The following is a 23,830-nucleotide window of genomic DNA, read 5'->3' on the forward strand; positions in this document are numbered from 1 at the left end:
ATGACAACCGTTTTGTATGGCTGGTTCTGTATAGCTTCAAGGATTTCTCGAAGGATCTGCAGAAAAGTCACCAAAGAGCCACTAGGGGAACGATATACCTATCCAATGATCAAAGTACCAGATTTACCAGGATTAATTTCAACAAAAAGTGATTCTAAAACTCCTTCAATGTTCTTAGAAAGATCGTGTCGGACCGTGTATGGAGTCGTTTCGGAGATATACAGTGCCAATCCTCCTTTACTCAACATTTTCCTATGTATTCTTTTTCAGTTGTATCCAGGTAGTTTCAGTAATAAATCCGTTCGCTCTGTAACAAACGTTTCGCAAATACCTAAAACGTCGGGACGTGAAGAATATTCGCATATAGCTGATCCAGAGATGAAGAAAGGCCTTGGGTGTTAAGGTGTATAGTCCGTAGACAATCAGATCGTTTTGAAACCTTACACAGAGTTGAACTATACCTACAATTAACTAAATTACTAATCCCAATATCACATTTATTCGGTAGACTACCATCTGAACTATTTAATAATTCCAATAAATCTAGGGGGCTTTTCTCAAGAACTTTAAGGTTAGAAATCATCCCGGCGGAATCCCTGTGGCCAGACTGAGAACAATTAATTAACATAACTTACCAAAAATTGCGTGGGCATGGTGTGGAACTGGACTTGCACTCCGAGGGCACGAAGCAGGCGAAAATGAAACCAATATCCCGACTGGCACTCGTGGTTCACTGAAAAAAAAAATACGCCATAAACTTGAACTGAATTTTTTTGAACTAAAACTAACACACAAAACAGGGAGAACGTGTGAAATAGGAAATAGGTACAGAACACTGTACTATAGAAAAAACAAAAGAAAAAAAAAGAAACAAGATGAAAGAGAAAACAAAAAACGTATAGAAAAATTCAGCATTCTTAGTCATTTTCAATGAGACAGCGAGAAAAAAAAACAATCGTATGGCAATGAAAGAAAAAAAAATGAGGTGGAACACGATAATCCACTTCAAGTATTGTTAATAAGGACACTCTCATCATCATCACTAATGAATATTTCCTGTTCGTTGTTCCTGTGTTCTAGTCGAAGCGAAGCACCAGCCTGCTCTGGAGGTAGATCAGTACAGATTCGGAGACCAGAACCTTTTAAGTTTTTTACTAGTTTCATGATCGAAAGAATATCATGATCAGAACTGCATGTGAAGAGAACAGGCGGGGCTGAAGTTCTGTTGGAACGATCAGAGACACTTTTTTCTTTTAGTCTAAAAAGCCTGGAAATCTTTATTTCCTCCTTTATTCACATAGATTGTACTTTTTGATAAACTGAATGCACTTAGTGTCTTTTGATTTAGGTTAAAATACCCCTCAACATTCCTCAGAGTTACGCCTGAATATCCTGAGCCTTTTTTGGGCACGCCCAGAATCAAACATTCCATCGTTTCCTAGTAATAAGCCTGCTTGTAAACAATGGGTAAATTGCATAAATTGTACAATCCTTGCCCTATGGATGTGGGGGACATGACATCCCCTGAAGCATAGTTATGAGACCATTTGACTATTTTGGACAAAACGGTTTTTTTTAAATTTCGATGAGTGTTCAGGCGAGGGGCATTTAACAAGGGTAAGGGGGGCTGACTGTGTTGTGTTGTGTTACAAACCTTTGCGTTAACAATGGGCAACTTGCATAATTTACAACCCTTGCGCCAGGGGTAGAGGGGGTTTACGTCATCCTCGGAGGCATGGCTATTTGACCTTTAGGATATATCAAAATTTTGTTGGATGTCTTCATGGGGGGGGGCTAAAAAAGGAGGCTAAAAGGCCATGGGAGGAGGATGATTATCTTCCGACTACTTTTCACTATCCCCCTCAACATGCTCTGAGAGGTTCATCTTAATACCCTCAGCTGTTCTTAAGATATTGCTAATGCGCCTTTTTGATAAACTAGATGCACGTTGTGTTTTTATTTAGTTTAACATACCCCCCCCCCTGAAGCATTTCCTGAAGTTTTACCTTGATACCTTTAGCATTTTCGGACATACCCAGAACCAAACGATCCCCATTTTCTTAGGGATAAATCCTGAATGTAAACAATTGGCACTTTACACAACTTACGAAATTTAGGCTGGGGGATGCATGGCATCCCAAAGTTTTATGAAACGAGCTAACTTACGAGGCTGGGGTGGGGTCCCAAAAGCATAGCTATTAGAACTTTTGAGTATTTCGAAGAAACAGTGTTTTTTTAAGTTTTAATCAACGTTGAGGGGAGGGGTATTTAAAAAGGGCAAGGGGCAGCTGAAAGTCCTCCGATGAATCTTCAACATACCCTTAAAGTTTCAACTTAATGCTTTCAGCTGACCCTTAAATATTGCTAATAATATTGCAGTAAAACTCCTGCTGATGATGTAAAACTTCGAATATTGCAGTAAAACTCCTGTTGATGATGAACACTGTATATGTGCTCGAAATATCCAGTTAAATAATTTTTATATATATTCACTGTCAATTAAAAGGTTTCATCCCTATTTTGAACTGTTTTACTTTCGCCTAGTAAAAAAAAAACAACCTTATTCTTTTTAATAACGGGCAACTTGCAGAACTTGCAACACTAACCCCGGGATCTCTGGGCGGTTATGTCAACCCCAGAGGCAAATTTACTTTATCTTTTGACTATTTGAACGAAAAGGCTATAACTTCCAATTTTCAATCAAATGAACCCCCATCCGACGTTAATATGATCTCCCCTTCTATATGAAGCGGCTCTGAAAAAAAAAATACATAGAGTCTCTCAAAAATAAGAATACATTGAACAGACAGCGCTCTTCACTATAAACAATGCTAGACTGTTGTCTCTTTTCATTGACTTGCTTTATGCTCATGTCCATTATTTTATTTTTTTTTTTTTCACCTGGAACAGGAATCTGGCTTTATCAGCTTGTGAGTGTATGAACAAGGAATTTTTTTGCTCCCTGTCCAAATTTTGATTGCACTCCCCTCTAGAAGAATTGTGATTCAACAATGCTCTTTCTTCGCCTCACCCCTATTCGTATGATAAATATCAATTTTAACTTGCAGATGTAGCCATCGACGATTTTTATGCTTTGAAGATTTCTTTTTTCTGGAATATCCAGATTTTTATGTAATTTCAGGATCTTCATTGCCTTAATTTTAGATTTTTCCCCTTGTGAATTGTATTCTATTTTAGTGACTGACAAGGCATTTTAGTGACTTGACCAGGCAATTTTTGTCTCTGTAACCCCCATTACTGAACGATTGGAAATTGACTTGCAGTTCCGACAATAAACCAAAGATGGTTCTCAAAGGAACGAAACTTGAAGTTGATAGTCGTTTTTCCAAGAATTTCGAAATTATATTGAAGCTTACTGAAGGAAAGTGTTGGCTACAATGTTTTTATATCCTATTAATGAGAAATAGCTGACAGAATTAAATAATTTAAGCTAAAAAATGGTTGAAAAAGAATTTCACTGGAAGTTCATGAAAATTTTCTGGGATGACAGTTTGGAAATAATGTTCATTTTTCAGAAATCCTGTAAAATAATTTTGATCACCCTCCTTGAATTTTGCCTATAGATGTGCTAATGTTTTCATTATTGTGTGCCAGCACACTTTTGTCTGTGTGTGGGGGAGGGATACACTTCATATTATAGTCATCTACATTTTCTTGTGGCGCCTACATAATAAATGAAATAGAGTGAATATATCAATTCTAGATCTATACTTGGCCTTGGAAACTATGATGTGAATGTGATGATGAAAGCAGTGCAGGTGATGGGGCATGAAGCAGTTTGGTTTGATAAAAGATTACACCCAAGCGTCCTTGTGTTGAAACATGTAGTTGGTATCATTTTGAACATGACTACATCAAGCTATATTCCTCCATTCCACAGGAAGCATTGGATAGCTATAAGGTATTATTTATGATAATTTTATTCGTTGCAAGAGATGGAATATTTTCAATGTCAAAACTGCTACGGTTGGATAATCGCCACAGTAAACAAAAAAGATACACAAATGTCTAATTATAAATTTAATATAATTTATAATTTAATATGATTTAAATATAATTTAAATGATTTAAAATAATATAATCGTAAAATTTAATAGAATTAATATATTTAATATAATATAATTCCATTTCAATTTAATAAAATTAATATAATTTAACAATATAATATAATCTCGGTGTTTAATTATAAAAATTGCTCATTTATGTATGTGCAACATTAGGTACCGCTAGAAGGAGAACCAGAGCTTTGTTTGATTGTAGCTTTGTCTGTATAATTGTTGCCATTGCCCAACTTTGATTTTTATTTAATTCTTTTGCTGGCACGGATACCAAATAAGAAAATTTATGACAGAAAAAAACCTACTTAGAGCAAAAATAGTACTGTAATGCTCGGTTGGATATTTGCAGCACAAGCAAGTCTGCAGCACCCATTGGTATTAAAACAGTACAAGATACTTAAAATATTTGCAGGAAATGTGGTTGAGCAGAACTTGTTTCAATTACAGAAAAATTATTAAAATATTACATGTACTTGCAGCACAGGTAATTCCGAAGCACTTGGTTGAATTAAAAAATGTATAAATCCTCTTAATACTGGCAGGACAAGTAGTTTAGCAGTTCTCAGTCATACAACAAGAATATTAATTTTTAAAAATACTCACAGCACATAAAGCCAATCAATGCTCAGTTGAATTAAATAGAATATAGTTTGCAAAATATTTGCTACAAAAGCAAATCAGCAGCACTCTTCTGGATTAAAAAATAAAAAATTCTTTGAATGCTTGCAGCACAAGTAGTTCAGCAGTAGCCAATTGATTTAAAAAGTATAAAATCCTTAAATTACTTGCAGCACAAGTAGTTCAGCAGTAGCCAATTGATTTAAAAAGTATAAAATCCTTAAATTACTTGCAGCACAAGTATTTCAGCAGTAGCCAATTGAATTAAAAAGTATAAAATCCTTAAATTACTTGCAGCACAAGTAGTTCAGCAGTAGCCAATTGAATTAAAAAGCATAAAATCCTTAAATTACTTGCAGCACAAGTAGTTCAGCAGTAGCCAATTGATTTAAAAAGTATAAAATCCTTAAATTACTTGCAGCACAAGTAGTTCAGCAGTAGCCAATTGAATTAAAAAGTATAAAATCCTTAAATTACTTGCAGCACAAGTAGTTCAGCAGTAGCCAATTGAATTAAAAAGTATAAAATCCTTAAATTACTTGCAGCACAAGTAGTTCAGCAGTAGCCAATTGATTTAAAAAGTATAAAATCCTTAAATTACTTGCAGCACAAGTAGTTCAGCAGTAGCCAATTGAATTAAAAAGTATAAAATCCTTAAATTACTTGCAGCACAAGTAGTTCAGCAGTAGCCAATTGAATTAAAAAGTATAAAATCCCTAAATTACTTGCAGCACAAGTAGTTAAGCAGTAGCCAATTGAATTAAAAAGTATAAAATCCTTAAATTACTTGCAGCACAAGTAGTTCAGCAGTAGCCAATTGAATTAAAAAGTATAAAATCCTTAAATTACTTGCAGCACAAGTAGTTAAGCAGTAGCCAATTGAATTAAAAAGTATAAAATCCTTAAATTACTTGCAGCACAAGTAGTTCAGCAGTAGCCAATTGAATTAAAAAGTATAAAATCCTTAAATTACTTGCAGCACAAGTAGTTCAGCAGTAGCCAATTGAATTAAAAAGTATAAAATCCTTGAATTACTTGCAGCACAAGTAGTTCAGCAGTAGCCAATTGAATTAAAAAGTATAAAATCCTTAAATTACTTGCAGCACAAGTAGTTCAGCAGTAGCCAATTGAATTAAAAAGTATAAAATCCTTAAATTACTTGCAACACAAGTAGTTCAGCAGTAGCCAATTGAATTAAAAAGTATAAAATCCTTAAATTACTTGCAACACAAGTAGTTCAGCAATAGCCAATTGAATTAAAAAGTATAAAATCCTTAAATTACTTGCAACACAAGTAGTTCAGCAGTAGCCAATTGAATTAAAAAGTATAAAATCCTTAAATTACTTGCAGCACAAGTAGTTCAGCAGTAGCCAATTGAATTAAAAAGTATAAAATCCTTAAATTACTTGCAGCACAAGTAGTTCAGCAGTAGCCAATTGAATTAAAAAGTATAAAATCCTTAAATTACTTGCAACACAAGTAGTTCAGCAGTAGCCAATTGAATTAAAAAGTATAAAATCCTTAAATTACTTGCAGCACAAGTAGTTCAGCAGTAGCCAATTGAATTAAAAAGTATAAAATCCTTAAATTACTTGCAGCACAAGTAGTTCAGCAGTAGCCAATTGAATTAAAAAGTATAAAATCCTTAAATTACTTGCAGCACAAGTAGTTCAGCAGTAGCCAATTGAATTAAAAAGTATAAAATCCTTAAATTACTTGCAGCACAAGTAGTTCACCGATACTTACTTTAGTTAAAAAAAAAGTGCAAAATCCTTAAAATACTTGCAGTACAAATAGTTTAACCCTTAAAAAACCATGAATTGGCATAAGTGCTTAATGAGAGAGGTTAAAGAGTGAAGCTTTCATTAGACTACGGTGGAGCAGAAGCTTGCGCAGTTGTGTCGAAACCTTTCAAAATCGATTATTACAAAGTCCCTTGGGTAAATTTAACACAACTTAATAACAGGGATAAACACATACTATAATTACAATCTAAAATCCTTTAATGAAAAAAGAATCATTAAAAGACTTGACAAAATCAAATAAAAAAACTGATTTTAAAACAAATCAAAAAATTAATAAAAAATGAAAAATTTAACCTTTATTTTCAGTTTCTTTCGGGCAAATTTTTACTTAATACGTTTCTTCTACTGTCTTTTCAGGGAAGTTGGAGGAAAGTTTTACAACTTTGATTCCAAGTTAAAAGTGCCGATTGAAATTGGAGATGAAAGCCATCTTAAATCATTCCTTGTTGAGAAGCTCAAGACCAATGAGGTGGAGATGTTTATTGTTGTTGAAGAGGATACACATAAATCAGGATCTTGGAAGAATAGTTGACCCTTTTTTGACCGATCCCACCGCCCCTCCTGCTCTCTCTTTACATTGTTGTTTTATTGTAGTGTTGACATTTTTAAGGGATATAGAAAAATTGTAGCTATGGGATTTAAAACATGGCCAGCAGACCATGAGCAAATTCCAGACGATTGAGATGTTGGCTAATGAGGCTCCAACTAAATCACAACATAATTTGCAAGTGTCCGTATCCCCGATGCAATTACATAATTATATACAACGAATAGATTAAGCCGATATTCCTTCAGATTACTTTTACAATCATAGTCAATTTGGTTTAAGGTCGTCACAAGACAGTATATCCTGTTTTGTGTCAGGATTGGGGATTTGATTTCAAACTTCCAGGTTTTATTTTTTGAAGGGAAAGAGGAGGTAATCGGAATTATAATTTTAGGGTTGGAGAAAGGCAGAAATGTTTTTCTTTGGTCCAAAATGAGTAATGCTACTATTTTTTTTTCTATTTTTCTGTTTGGGTCCAACGCTCGATAGTATCTTTGTCTTTCTTTGACAAAGTTACCCTTTTGACCTTTGGATTGAGGTACAAAATAGGGACTACTTTCATTGGCTTGATTCTGAATGTACTGGTTGATTTATTTGTCTCTTGTTAAATTTCTTCCTTGGATTCTCTGATTTAACTTTTATTAATCTGTTAATTTAAGTCTCTCTTTGGAAATTTCTTCTATTGGATCTAGACTGTTTTAATTTTCCTTTTCAGTTCAATTTATCAATATGACAGGATACAATAATGATTACAAAACTAATGAACTGCAATAATTAGGATTTTATCAAAAATAAGTCAGGACTTTATATTTCTCTATTCAGTTGGGTTTTAATAGTGACAACTGTCAATAATGTTGCAGGGGCACTACTTCACGAAAATTTAGGGAGGGGGATAGAAGATAATTTCTTAAAATAAAGATATAAAAAATAAATATCAAACATGAAAATAAGACATTCAAACCTAGAGGGAAGGGAATTTGGCTGACTCCAAAAAGGGCAGTTTTCAAGATCTAAGGGGTCGAAGGCAATTGCTCCTCCTCTCTACTTGGCGTTAAAGTAATGGTGACACGTTTTGGTATGTCTATTTAGTATAGCAAAACTTTATTTGTCAGAAATTTTTATCATAGCCCACATAAAAAGAATAAAATACTGAATAAACTATCAGATATGGCAATAGTCTTGTAAAAACAGCTACAGTTCACACTTTAAAGCTTCCGTCTGGGTTTAGGAGATGATCTGATTCGATCACGCGAGGACCCGGACCTACTTTAGTGCAAATGATATAGTCAAGGGCACCAGGAGCGTGTTTCGGAAAGATATCTACTGAAGATGAAACAACCTGAAAAAAAGACGAATAAACACGAAAGCTGAGAGTAAAGTCTAAAATCAACAATTTGACAAGCTTTTTTTACTAATAAAAAAATATCACCAAATTGTTTTATTAGTTTATTAACTATCCTCTACTGTGTTTAGAAAAAGGGAAAAATAGAAAAGTGAGAAAATAAACACGCAATCACTTGTGCGTGTTTCATAGTTACTACGTACCAAATACGCTTACAACCAGTTACACCAAACTATTCTGTCTAACTGCGTTTTCTTTTTTAAGTGGGGCGCAACCTAGCACTTGAAGAAATTTTTAATTTACCAAGTCAGTCGTCCTAAAATCTTCATTAAACGCACTAACCAATGTAATTATTTACGATTATTTACTTAAACCAAAGTGAGTGGCAGAGAAAAACAAAAAATACAATAATTTCAGGGTTTTCTGACTAAGGGAAAGAGATAGTCGAACTGAATTCCAACGGGGGAAGGGGCTATTTCTCTTAGGACTAAAATCTTTTTATTTTCTGATTTAATATTTCTGAACAATTATTACGGCTATTTGAAAAAAAGGAAAATGAATAACATCAAGAAAATTCTATGTTGCGTATTATCTTTGACATTCCATAAGAAAAAAAAATCCCACAAAAGAAAGCGAAAATACCCAATGACAGGAATTTCTACAGGAGAATGTGATCAAAGTATTTTGCTGAATAATGTTTTCCTCTTTGGAACTTCCTTTTTCGTTTCTACGACATTTCATCTACAATATCTGTTCAGTGTGAGATCATTCCGTTTAAAGATAAAAAAAAAAACGTTTCGATGCCTAGTCACTGATTTTGATAAAACATATAGGCAAATACTTTTTACGTACCAATTTGGTTTTGGTTTCTGAACGGTTCAAAATTTTAACAACTTCGATTTTTCATACGATGGTAGACAAATGAAAAAGTATGCTCTCTTTGTAAAATAAATGTATTTCTTCCTTATTTACAAATTAACTTAAAAGAAAGTTGGATTACTTAAACTACTCTAACAGAAAAAAATAGTAATTTGAGTATTTAGATACTCCAGAAGGCTAAAATTATTGAGCTGATTAATAAATAGAATTCATAAAAAGAAATCCATGTTTTATGATAAAAAAAAGTTGGCATTTGCGTTCAAACTGTTTACCAGATTCTATTCTAGACCAGGAAAAAAATAATTGTGATAGTCCCAATACATCGGGACTATCAATCAACTTTCAACCGTTCCAAATTTTTAGCCTGACAAGTTTAAGCAAGGCTTACCAAGAGCTGTAACCCTACATTCGTATCTAATCTATTAAATATGTTCAAAGATTATGCGACTGGTCTAATCGAAAATAGCATGTTTATAATCCAAAAGTTATCCATTATGCCTGATCAGAAAATTATGCCAATATTTTTTCAGTAAGTCTGTAATTGTTGAAAACCTTGCTTCAAAAATATGAAAGAATTGTCTGTAAAGTACATTGTATATCCAATCAGGGGCATCAAAAGGTAAACCAGATAACAGGGCAAAAGTTTTCATTACCGATACTAACCCTATTCATTGCAACGCGGATTGGATTGATAGTAGGCAGAATTGGCAATTATTGTCAAGAGCCGTAATTTGCTATGGGGTTGGGGGCAACTTCCCTCCCAGGCCTCAGTTTGCCCCTTCCCCTCAGCTGAAATTTAATTTCTTCAGAAATCTTGTCAAAAGTAAGATAAGCCTCCATAATTCAAGCATCCACAGAAATTGGTCAGTCTTCTTTACTATATTTTTGCCTCTATGGTACTACCTTGCTCATTTTTTAGTTTTCAAAGGGAAAATTGGCTCCAACTTTGCCCCTTCCCCCCAAGATTTTGACGAAATTATGCCATAGTTTTTGTGTTTCTGATCACTTATACAGTTTTACTTTGTTTAACCTTTCTCTCTCTCACACTCTCTCAGGCAGTTATATATTAGATAGACAAAATGATTTAGTTTTCACTAAAATCTTTGGCTTTTAGGGACAAACGCAAAGGGGTCCACACAAAATATACATATTCAAACATGTGAGAGGTGGCTAAATGATTCCTTCCATGGCTAATAATCGCTGAGACTTAATTTCATTGTTTTCATCCTCCCTGTAATAGACTCTGGAAGTTTGTGATATGAAGAATATCTCAAGCTTTACTTTAAGTAGAGTCTCCCCTTCACCCTTCCTGACGGGACAGGGAGGAAAATAACTTTACACACCATGGCTGGGCTTCTGTAGCAAGGCCCAAAATTTGTAAGGAAACAATAATATTGAAAGTTGGTTGATAATCTTAAAAACTGAGATTTCATGTATTTTTTTTTTTTTTATGTTCTAGAATAAGCAAAATTTGGAAGCAATATTGCAAGTTCATGAGAGGAGCTCCAATAAGCGCCGCAAAAATCTAAGCAAAAATAAGAGTAAGAACAGAATGGCATGATTTTTAGATTGTTCATAGTCTGGAACAGGCTAGTAAAGAATATACCCCGTGGCTAAGGGATTGCCAACTTTGATCCAGGTTTTTTGCTCATTTTAGTCCGGATGGGGGCACTGTATTTAATTTTCCCCTGGGCACTACTAAGCCTAGGAACGGCACTGCTCACAGGTTAACCAAGACGAAGCATAAAAGTATTTAGGCGGATTCACATGAAGAGATATTTTTATGCAAAATAAGGACACATTATTCGAAATTATATTATATCTAATAGATCGAAAAAATTTTACTATTTAAAAAAAAATTCTTAACGCTACGAACTAAAAAATGGCGTGAAAAAAAGAAACAGAACCATGTAAATTCAACGCCATAAAGGAAGAAAGAATAATAAAAGTAAGAAAAAAGAACCAATCGAAGTCTAAAGAATTTATTTCTCTTTATCTAGAGTGAAATCTACTAGGTGATAAAGGAGGTGTGTTCCAGAAACTATGACATGCAATTAACGGATTAAAATTAGATCCTACAAACGGTGTACAAGGAATTCAATATCACCAGTAAACCAAGATATTTGGACCGAGTCACAAGAGTTGTTATTATCCAAACTAAAGAGAACGATCAGAAACAAAGAGCCTTGGGACAGTCCATGTGGAACTGGCAGAGCGCATAAGATTCACAGTACAGAGTAAAAATCAAACTTATTTTATCACCAGTAAACCAAGATATTTGGGCCGATTAACAAGAGTTGTTATTTTCCAAACTAAAGAGAACAATCAGACACAAAGAGCCTTGGGAGGGTCCATGTGGAATTGGCAGAGCGTATAAGATGCACAATACAGAGTATAAGTCAAATTTATTTTATCGCCGATAAACAAAGATATTCGGGCCGATTAACAAGAGTTGTTATTATCCAAAATAAAGAAGAATGATCAGGAACAAAAGAGCCTTGGGAGGGTCCACGTGGAGCTGAAGTAACATAAAAGACGTACAAGAAAGAAAATAAATCAAATTTACTTCACCTCCACAGGTAAACCACGAACATATTCTTTTTCAATGGATGGAAAACTCGACACAATAATTGAGAGGAATTCAGATAAATCTTTGTCTTGGAGGTAAATGCATGCATTTGGCCCAGCATCAAAAGTGTAAGCAGCCTGAAAAAATAAAAACAAATAAATAAAATAATAAATAAAAACACTAAACAAAAAAAATGCCTTAAAAAACTGAAATTATAGTAAATTCACTCATGTCTTTGGGATCTAGGCAATTTAAAAAACGGGATTAATGTTTTAGCCTATTTAAAAAGGTCAACTACGGCTATCAGTGCTTCCAATATCCTCCAATGGAGAATTGGGCTCTCCAGATTCTCCCTAAGTATTAACGTAAACATCGGCGATTGGTCTTTCTTGTCATCGAAACGTCATTCATTCCCAACATTCAACTTCATTCACACCATTCAACTTCATTCATGAACGTCAATTTGCTGAAATATTTCGTGGAGTCTAATTTTATTTCGGGAAAATCTTAGATTGAAAGGCGTTATATAACGCATACAATTTGCACGATTATTTCTCAATTTTGACTATTCTCTACTTCCGTTGTTTGTGTCACAAAGTAACAATTGTAAATATTGGTTTTTTATATAAACTTTCTTATTTTTGTGTAGCTATCTTTAAAATTGTTTCTGAAGAACTTTTCTTCCAACTGGTTATAGACCAGTTGTTATTTTCCTTTTTGTCATAGCAAAGTTTATCCATACGGTATTTCTTCTTTTGTACGAACAGAAATTACCACAAATAAGAGTGGAGCTACTTCTTTCAGCAAACCCTTTATAGTTAGTATCGTTTGGTGTTTAATAAGAACAATTTGTGTTTCGAGCAGTGTATTTTTACTAGATCAAATATATAAAAAAAAGAACAAAATACCCAAACAAATGAAGGAATATTGCGAGGCATATTCAAGTCAACGTTAAAAGGAACAGAAAATACAAGTGGGACTACTGTTTCCTGAATCCTCTAAAGGTTAGATCGTTATTATCACTTTACTGAGAACAATACGCATTTTGAGCATTGTTTTTTTTTACTGATTAAATTTACAGGAAATAAATAGATGATATCTTGAGGTAAATAAATCTGCTACATTCAGGCTAGATTAAAAATTTAGGCCATGTTTTTTGTCGCAATTTTTTCTTTTAATTCCACTTCATTAAAAGTATAGAAAACTGATACCTAAATGAAACTTCGAAAACTTCAACTGGCAATTTCTTCAAATTTGCATTTATAGAAAATGTTGCGACGTTACGTATAGACGATGTAAAAGACTAGCGACAAATCGGATACTTGGAATTATCTGCCGCCCCGAATGCAGGTGTAAAGAAAATTCTGGATTTAAGCGTTTTTAGTTTCTCCTTTCAAGCAAGTCAAAAACATGAACATTTTTAAGTTACCGTAGAAAGGCTGTTTTGCTATTTCTCCCTGATTTTTTAAATGTAAGTAAATTTTACATTTCTTTAATTCTCAGAATTTCTTTTTCTTAAGAAATTCCTTATTTTGTTTTGATTTCTTAAATTAATTTTTCTCAATTCTCTATCTTTATTTTATACCTGACATTATTTATAAGGGCCCCTCTTTAAATTTATCATGATTCCCCTTAGGGACAATCTAGTAAAGAACGACCCCTAGCCCATAGTAATCGAAAACTTAAAAACACGTTTCGATCATTCTTCAAATATTCTGTCTGCCCGAGAAAAATGGGACTTTTCCAACATAGGAGTTCAACAATTGTTTTTGAGGATAGATTCCTTCAACCAAAATCAATTTATTGCACACAAACAAGCCTTACAAGTTTTATTAATAAGTGTATAATAATACTATAACTACTTAATTATGGATAAACAATAGACTATCAACTACAGTTGACCTGAAAGGAGTTACGTCCCCCCCCCCTAAAATAAAATCTCAAATTCCTTGCCCTCATACCAGCATTTGATCAGTACTCACACGGTGAGTTCTACTAGTGTGGTAGCTTCCAATGCACAATGTAGATTATGCGCATTAACTTAATAATGCAAAACTTACAGAGTAAACGGTTAGATATTCTCTTTTAGAGAAATGGGAGTTTTCTCCAAGATTAGAATTCAACAGTTACATTAAAGGGTCAACTTCACCAATTAAAATGAATCCGTTATATAAAAAGATATTTCAAGATTTGTATTTGTAAAGTGTATTAACGATAGTTAAAATGATAATAGAATATCAACTGCTAAAGATTAAAGAGGGCAAAATGGTCGCACCCCCACGAAGATTAGACACCTCTTGCCTGCATGCCTACATTTGATTCGCACTCGCATGGCAACTTCCAATTCAATAATCTTGATTTTAACCATTAACTTAATAATGTAAAACTTACCGAGTACCTAGTCGAGCTTCCCATGTCAACCTTATAAGCATTATATTTGTTGACAAGATCAATGACGTTCCTGGACACATCGTTCATATAAAAACAGGGTGGAAATGTATCGAGAGCAACCGCGTGAAACTGGTTTGACTCCTTCATTGTTATCTCAGCAAAGGCATCAAAATCCTTTGCATTGATTGCCTGAAACGTAGAGGATTGGTCACATGACAAATCATATCTAGCATATACTAGATATGTATCATATCTACATATCTAGTATACTAACATATCTAGCATATACAGCAAAGGCATCAAAATCTAACATATCTAGCATATACAGCAAATATACATACTACATACTAACATATCTAGACTAACATATACATACTAACATATCTAGCATATACAGCAAAGGCATCAAAATCCTTTGCATTGATTGCCTGAAACGTAGAGGATTGGTCACATGACAAATCATATCTAGCATATACTAGATATGTATCATATCTACATATCTAGTATACTAACATATCTAGCATATACAGCAAAGGCATCAAAATCTAACATATCTAGCATATACAGCAAATATACATACTACATACTAACATATCTAGACTAACATATACATACTAACATATCTAGCATATACAGCAAAGGCATCAAAATCCTTTGCATTGATTGCCTGAAACGTAGAGGATTGGTCACATGACAAATCATATCTAGCATATACTAGATATGTATCATATCTACATATCTAGTATACTAACATATCTAGCATATACAGCAAAGGCATCAAAATCTAACATATCTAGCATATACAGCAAATATACATACTACATACTAACATATCTAGACTAACATATACATACTAACATATCTAGCATATACAGCAAAGGCATCAAAATCCTTTGCATTGATTGCCTGAAACGTAGAGGATTGGTCACATGACAAATCATATCTAGCATATACTAGATATGTATCATATCTACATATCTAGTATACTAACATATCTAGCATATACAGCAAAGGCATCAAAATCTAACATATCTAGCATATACAGCAAATATACATACTACATACTAACATATCTAGACTAACATATACATACTAACATATCTAGCATATACAGCAAAGGCATCAAAATCCTTTGCATTGATTGCCTGAAACGTAGAGGATTGGTCACATGACAAATCATATCTAGCATATACTAAACAATTTGATCAAAGAAAACAAGAAGAAAGGAAAAACAAAGCAGCAACAATGGAACAAAAATTCAAAGGTTTAAAATTCAAAGGATGATATGTAATGTATTTTTTTTTTCATACGGAAAATGATTTAAAAGCGCCCTATATTGTCAATAGTCATGTTTGATGGTGTACTGAATTTCGAACAGCTAATTGTACTCTTTCCTCAAGGAGTGCTATAAATATCCTACAAAAATTACCATTTGAGCACTTGAATCTTTTTTCTTTTGGAAAGCAAGCAAAATCATTTTGAAAATATTCTATTCTTTTTGAAACCCCAATTCTAAAGCAAGAAATCACCGAAAAAGGGCTTCAGAATTTGTTGTCTCACTCTGGATCATTTCTAAATCAATTTTTTTATTTAAGAAAGTTGAAGGATAACCAATAGGGGGGGGGGGTGGACAGAAATAAAATCCAGTTAAAGGGGTGGGGGCTTCCAGCTTGTGTCCCTTGCAATTCTGATGCTTTTGTGATTGTTTCAATTATTTCTTCTACTTTCCATGTAATTTGTTATTTTTTTCGCATGTATCCAGCCCTCCTCCTCCCAATATTAAATCTCAACATTCATTCCATAAGCATGTTTTCCTACGAGTGCGGGACTATGCAGCAGTACATTTCCTGACAGGGGGTATTATAGATAGCTATTTAAAAGTTCTAAACCAATTTAAATACCACATAACCTTCACTCGAAGCCATTTTGGTTCTTTGGCCTGTTACAGGGCCTGTGTGTCGATCCCAGGCCCCGGAGTGCTGACGAGGAGGGGGTCATCGGTTATTCAAATTTCGGTAAGGCGGCCGACTTTGGTCCCTTAACAAATACCTGGAAGTATTTAACGGCTCTAAAAAGTATTAATTTTGCCAAAATATTTTTTTTTTGCTTAAATAGCCGAAAAAGGCCTTATGTTGTGTCGCAATTTCTTTTATCAGTTTTCCGTTTACACTTTTTCTGAGGAAGCTTCTACCAAAAACTAAAAGCCCATTATCGCATGCGTAGGGTTTTGTCTGAAATATTTGTCTTCCCTTTGAATTTTCTGAAGTTGCTTAGAAATCCTGGCGAAAGGCCAAAAAAGGGTGAAAAAATGTCCTTCGATATGTTGAAATTTCTTTTAGTCGTTTCCATTTGCATTTTTTCTGCGAAAATGTCTTTGCAAAATAGAAAAACCTGAATTACTATGAATAGATAAAATGTTTTTCTAAATATTAGATAAAGCTAAAATCCTCGAAATATGATTTTTCAAATGGAAATAGCTCTTGTTGTGCAAATGAGCAATACAGCTTGAAATGTCAGTTCAAATGGGCCCCATATTATTTTTCTTATAACTATTATTATAATTGGATCAACCCTTGGAAAAAAAATACAAACATAAAATTTAAAAAAAAAAAACATTTATTATTTTCCTTGAGAAAAACCGTTGTATTTTCCTTGAATTTGTTGAATTTGACGGTCCAATTTTCATTAAGTTTCGATTCCTTTCTAGGCCTCTTTTCCTCCTTTTTCGAAAATCACGCAAATTTTTTTAATCTAGCAACAATTGATAGGTAACTTTAAACTTAATATATACTACATATTAAATTAAAAAAAAAACTATGTTCTTTGTACGCATATATTGTCATTAAGATTCCCTTTTTTAGCATGATAGGTACTTTCACTAGAGTTACATTGCACTGTGTAGAATTTTGGTTACTTAGCTTGGATGATATAAGTGTTCTAACTTCCATTTTCTCTGCCAATATCAATAAGAGCTGCTCTTTATTCGACGTTCATTACCACGAAAGACTACCATAGTGATACACAAATACGACCCATATAGGGGGAGTCAGAAAGTTTAATCTAGGGTGAGAGGAATGCCCCTTTCGATTAACATTGTTCCGAGTGTGCTTTTAGCTTCAAACAAGAATTATTGTCTGGTATGCACTGAAAAAGAGACCAGACAACTATAAATGGGGAAAAAGGATATAACTAGAAATTTTCGTTAATTTAAATAGGCCCCTCACCTATCCACCCTGAATTAGAACTCGAACCGAATTGGATCTGGATATTTTTCAGGTCAGTATTGGTGACAGCGTTTTGCAAACAAACAGAAACAGTTTTGAAAATAATTTTTTTTTTCTTGTTTGTGATAAATTGTTAAAATAAGAAGATGTAAAGTATCTATAATATCCGAAGTTCATCTACAAAGAATTCCGAATTGCTGTGAAATTAAGCGGAATTACTTTAACGATTATAACTGATTATAATGATAAGATTAAAACTTATTTATAGTATAATCATGATTACACTATGATATAGTAGTATATGATCAAACCCGTATCCAGAGGGGGGGAATAGGGGATTTTGACCTGCCCCCCCCCCCCCCCCTCAATGTTGGTCCGACTCGTAATAACGTAACAAAAATGAATATAAACCAATTTTTGATGCGTTTTTGTAATCCCCCTCCCCCCACAAAATAAATCCTTTTGTGAACACCCCCCCCCCGAAAAAATCTTGAATAGGTCCCTGAATATGATTATAATATAATTACCTTGCCCATACATTCAATCTGTTGTTGCACAATTTTTTTTAATCAGAAAAAAAAGTTTAGTTTCCCTTGATACTTTCCATTGATATGATAAAAGTAGAATATAACCGTAACATAATTACCTTGATCATACTTTCAATTCTTTGTTGCACAATTTGTTTTGATCGGAAATGAAGAAGTTGGCTAGTTTCCCTGGATCGTTTCATTCCATCTTTTGAACTAACGTCTTTTTGTTTATGGCTAACCTAAAATGTGAAACACTTTAGGAAGACCAAGATAAAAGTTCCAAGGATCTTTAAAGTCCAAGGACCCAAATGACCAAGATAGAATTTGGAACTCTTTAGCATGACCAAGATGAAAGATCCAAGGATCTTTAAAGTCCAAGGAACCAAGACAAAAATTTGGAACTCTTTAGGGGACCAAGATAAAAGGTCCAGGGATCTTTAAAGTCCAAGGAACCAAAGGACCAAGATAAAATATAGAACACTTTAGGAGACCAAGATAAACATATTAAAGATAAAAAATGAAAACCAAGGGAAGAAAGAGAAAATGATTGATAACATGCATACTAACGATGTATCTTGAAGGGAAGTTCTGAGAAAAAAAAAAGCTTGCAGTATGCAATAAAACTGCACTAAGTTCAAAAATATAAAACATATAGTCACACGCAAAATAATGCTACTAGATAATAAAAAAAGAAAGAAAACAGACACTCATTCTAACATAATCCATTAAAGAAAATTGAACTATTTGCCTTACATGTTGATCTGCCAATTAACCCCTACTATTGGACTTCTTAAAATTAATGTTCAACAATAACGTCGATTGTGCCAATCTGGGTACAATCAACATATTCAACAATATATTCAACAATCAGAGTTGATTGCATTAAAAAGAAGTTGAAAGAATCAAGCTCATGTTCTTATACGCTCATTAATACAAGAGTGCTGCCCAACTCATTTATTGACTTGATGGACCTCCCTCTTCCCCTTCCATACAGACGGAAATAATGACCAAAATGAACTTTTCCAGGAAAATAATCCTTTAAGCTAGGCAGACTTCTGAATTACTCCTGATTAACTGATTAATTACGAACAACCAATTGACTAACATTTTTACAAACAACGGCAGAAACATCATGTAGACCCTGATCCTTGTCGAAATTGTTAAATTAAAATCTTTTCCCTAAAAAATTTTATATTTGGGTATGCTAAACTAACGTAGATTAAATAATCGTTCATTTGATAAAACTTTCTGGGATTGTAGATGAAACTCACACAACTAGCCATAGAAAAGGGACGGCAAAGAGATTTCATAGCCTATGGTTCTGATATGCGCTTAAGTGGCACAATTTCTCCTCCAACAAGTTTAACAAAATGGGTCACTGTTAAATTTGACAATATTTCAAAAATATTTTACAACTGCTTCAGGTTACATTTAGTGTTCCCTGTTCTTTTTACAATGCAACAAATGACAATGCTCATTGCTATCGTACTGATTGATTGATGTTATTTATAAATATCGGACTGTTCGACACACAAAATTAGCGTTTGTCCGAACTCGTTTCTATTATTCTCCGAAATGTGTTATTTAACAACGTCATTTTAAAGTTTATGTTTCCCTTGAAAGTTTTGGCATTTTAATTTTGTGCTCACCTGCAGTTTTACTGTGTCAGAAAATCTTTTGCTATCACACCGTATCTAAGATTCAATCGTATACATCTACCAAATTATATTTTTGAAATTTAGTGTACAGGGTTGGGTTTTAGGATTAAATAGAAGTCCAATCTTTTTTTTTGGAATTGCGAAAGAAAGAACAATTTTTCTGTCTTTTAAGCTAGTTTAAATATTTCCTCAGGAGAAATTCTGAGCAGTATCATAAGCCTGGCACGGTGAATGCATAGATCTGAAACTAATGAATCCAATGATGTAAGTATCTTAGCCTTTTGATACAAGTTACAGCTGCAGGCTTATCGCGAAGTCGCAGTGCACTGCCTCTCAACTCTGTTGGACTGCGTGACCTGCAAAGCAGTGTGGAGGCTATTCGATTGAAGTCCTTCCTCCCAAAACGTAAATTCATACAAATATTAATTTTCCGTTTCTGTAATGGCTATTAAAAACAAATCTTAGAGGCAAAAGTAGATAGCAGTTTTTTCTTTTTCTTTTTCTGGGTGTAAGGGTGAAGTTGCCTGGAAAGATTGGCCCCAATCGGGCCCTGCAGTCGGAAGTAGCATGCGAACAAAGCATTGACTCAGAATCAGAACTGTGACTTTTTACGAAAGGGCATTCAAGACTGGACAACGCAAAAGCCTAAACCAGTTATGAAAGAAAGGAACTCGTACAAAGTTTTTCATACAGAGAAAACTATCTTAAACAGAATTTTACTCACGAATAAAAAAGATCATTCGTGTCAAAATACGATCGCGTGCGAACAGCAATTAATTACTAATGTAATTAATTAATTAATATGTAAAACTTTGAGTTTCATTTTGATTTGGACAAGAAATCAGACTGGTTATTAGGCCTATCATGTATGAAAATCACAAAGATAATCCTTCTATACAAAACTTGTGAAGGATGGTCTTGAATAACCAAAGTGCTGAGGGCAGTGAAAATGAAATAAAATCGTTCTAATTGGCTAAATGAAACTTACAAAACCATATTTATCTTAAAAATTTACGTAAAACCAAGAATTCGATTTTCAATAAATAAAAAGAAAAATTCTACATATGCAGTTTTTCATAGTAACAGGCACCAAAAAAAAAAAAAAAAAAAAAAAAAAAAAAAAAGGTAAAAACCTAGGAAAAATAGCAAAAAATTTAAGACGCTAATCAGATTAAGAAGGTGCAGCTCTCCTTTGAAACGCACTTGGGAATAAACAGATTGTTAATGTTTGAATTTGTACGGACAAAAAGCGTTCTAGGTAGCATTAATAAGGACGGTAGATGGGGTGAAGCTATAAAAAGCAGAATAGCCAGTAAAACGCTGCTTTTTGCATATAATAAAAGTCTGGAAGAATAGGAAGAAGGGTCTCTGAAACTAAGAGTATGATACTAGAAGAGCAGTAGGTCTAGTATGTCTATGACTCCGTAGCTTTAGCACTTTGAAAGGTTGAGGCGAATGTGCTAGATATTTTCCAGATGAATAATTTAAGGATAGTTCCATGTGCTAAAATTAAGCGAGAAAAAACGGGTTTTAATTTCAACAAAGCAGTGAGTAAGAACAAAACAACACTATAATTAAAATAATTCATTTAAAAAAAAAAGAAGTTCCGTGTGCTAAAAATTAAGCGAGAAAAACGGGTTTTAATTTCAACAAAGCAGTGAATAAAAACAAAACAACACTTTAGTTAAAAAAATAAAGAAAGTTCTATATGCTCGTTTGAATAACCGGATTATAAATGTTAAGCTGTATGAAAACGTGGTTTTATCCCAATTTCTAGGGCTATAATGAAAGAAACGTTAAGGTTTCCGTTAAGGTCAAAAGAAACCGGGGACAAATGAAAAGCAGGACGTCCTCAATTAAGATAAGAGGTCACAAAAAAGACTCAACGACGTAGGAGCTTCATGGAAGGAAGTAGAGGGTGGAGCTCTGAATAGATTGCGATGGAGGAGGAGCGTGTGCAGCTGCCTTGACATCAAGTAGCGTGATACAACTACTAGATGTCAGGAATAGTAGTAATAACAGAAATTAAGGACTTGTTCGTTGGCCAAAAGCAACTTCGGATGGTGGTCATGACTCTGAAGTAGTCTACACAGGAGATGAAGCCAGTTGGTCAGAGTTAAGCGCTTTAATACTAGCCACAAAACGAATTTTTTTTTGCACAGATGGACAACTCAATAGACAAACAGATTTTAAGGACTTGTTTGGTGACCAAAAGCAACTTCAGATGGTAGACATGCCTCTGAAGTAGTCTACACAGGATATGAAGCCAGTTGGTCATAGTTAATAGCTTTAATACTAGCTACAAAATGAAAAAAAAATTTGCACAGATGGACAACTCAATGACTCCCATTTGCAAAGCAGCTGGCAGTAGACCACAACACGTGGCTCAAACAGGTCTCAAAGATTCTTGATATCTGGCAAGGTGGAAACTCCTGATTCCCGCTACAAATAAAAGTAAGTAGTACAAAACGAAAATGCAAGTAAAACCTTGTAAATAATATAAGCTTCTTAATCAAGGAGGCACACTCGTGCCTCTTTAAAGAGGCGAACCACGACAATGTTAAGCGATCTTCGGTTCCAGTGGTCGCAGAGGGATGGGGAGGGATGAATTTCGTAGCCCGAGCTCCAACTAAGAAACCTGCCAAATTTCATCCCCCTCCGACTTTTCCTTCATGGGGAAAATCTGGCCGAAAGTTTCGACCCCCCAACCCCAGCCCCCCTTTAACGTTGTCCGATCGGGCTGAAATTCACAAGTTAAAGTCCCCTAGGGCCCAGGAGCTTATCCGCGAAATTTCAGCTCGATCCGATAACTCCTTCCCTGTTTTCCAGAAACCACGCATTGCCACTTAATGTTCATGTTCTCCTTTTGTTTCTTTTTCGCCACGCCTACAGGTCACAGCCGACATCGGATCTGGGTGTACGAAGACTCATTCGACGCGGAATTCTCCGAGTAATTTTGCTTGAAAGTTTCGTCGGAAAATCTTAACCCCCCGATTTTCTAGCTTAGAAAAACCCCATTTCCCTATAAGAGCCCATGTTAAGTTTTTTGTTGTTAAAAGTTACGAATTTCAACATCAAGTACATCAAAATGATCATCTCGACATGGTGAGACTGACTGAAAGCTTCAAAAAATTCTGTCTTAATCCGTAAAATTTTTATTTGAGAAAAATGACAGAAACCCTTTTTTTTCTGCCACGCCTACAGGTCACAGCCGACATCGGATCTGGGTGTACGAAGACTCATTCGACGCGGAATTCTCCGAGTAATTTACCTGGAAAGTTTCGTCGGAAAATTTTAACCCCCCGATTTTCTAGCTTAGAAAAACCCATTTCCCCATTGAAGGTAAAATTTTCTCTTGTAATAACATCACTTGTTTGAAAAATTCTTACACTAACAGCAGCTTGGCGCAGCGGAAGCGTGCTGGGCCCATAAGCCAGAGGTCGGTGAATCGAAACCGCTAGCTGATAACTTTTAAAATTTGTAAAATTAGGTAATTTTGTCAGTTTGAATTTATTGATACAGAAAGGGAGAAAATAAACATGGAAACATGTGATCAGAATTACATACTGGAATGTTCACAAGAATTTATACTGAAGCGGGGGTAAGGCTTGATGGAAGCAATTTAAAAGAACCATTTAAATTGATTTCCTAATTGAAGCCGTTGGTGAAATTTTCTATTGTAATAACTTGTTTGATAACAAGCATAACAGCAGCTTGGCGCAGCGGAAGCCCGCTGGGCCCATAAACCCGAGGCGGGTGGGTAAAAATCACTAGCTGCTAAATTTTTAATTAAGCTGCTAAACTATTAAAATTATCAAAATTAGATAATTTTGTCAGTTTGAATTTATTGATACAGAAAGCGAGAAAATAAACATGGAAAATTATTATTAAATTACATCCACCATGGATTGTAGAAAAACGTACAGAAATAATATGAAAAAAACTTCGTTTTCTTAAAGAGTTAAAGAGACTGCGTCCCAATGTCGAACCTTAAAACGTACAGGAATTAGGAGAGGCAGTTGGGGGGCTGCCACCCCCCAAACCCCCCGCTTTTAAAGACTCTTTTGTACAGGTTTTTTGTTGTGGGGAGACTTCATTGTTACTAATTACTAGTTTCGGCGCAATGGTTCTCCTGTCCTCTTGTGTTTAACATTTTTCGAAGTTATTCCATTATTCATTCATTTCAA

General features: G+C 34.3%; 2 protein-coding genes across 2 annotated transcripts in view; one reads left to right on the forward strand and one right to left on the reverse strand.

Moving 5' to 3' along the window:
* On the forward strand, positions 1-8,483 carry LOC136036584 (josephin-1-like). The gene is made up of 3 exons (XM_065718888.1): positions 1-114; positions 3,705-3,922; positions 6,861-8,483. Exons 1-3 carry the CDS (start codon positions 1-3, stop codon positions 7,033-7,035), a joined length of 507 nt encoding a protein of 168 aa, XP_065574960.1. The 3' UTR covers positions 7,036-8,483.
* The window catches only part of LOC136036449 (diphosphomevalonate decarboxylase-like), a 21,265-nt gene continuing 5,569 nt past the window's right edge, over positions 8,135-23,830 (reverse strand). Inside the window, exons 3-6 of the mRNA XM_065718689.1 lie at positions 18,102-18,224; positions 14,232-14,420; positions 11,843-11,977; positions 8,135-8,389 (exon numbers count right to left, since the gene is read on the reverse strand). Of these exons, the coding sequence (XP_065574761.1) occupies positions 8,249-8,389; positions 11,843-11,977; positions 14,232-14,420; positions 18,102-18,224 (588 nt within the window). The 3' untranslated portion in view covers positions 8,135-8,248. The remainder of the gene's footprint in view (positions 8,390-11,842; positions 11,978-14,231; positions 14,421-18,101; positions 18,225-23,830) is intronic.

Source organism: Artemia franciscana, chromosome 15 (assembly GCF_032884065.1).
Source record: "Artemia franciscana chromosome 15, ASM3288406v1, whole genome shotgun sequence".
NCBI lineage: Eukaryota > Metazoa > Arthropoda > Branchiopoda > Anostraca > Artemiidae > Artemia > Artemia franciscana.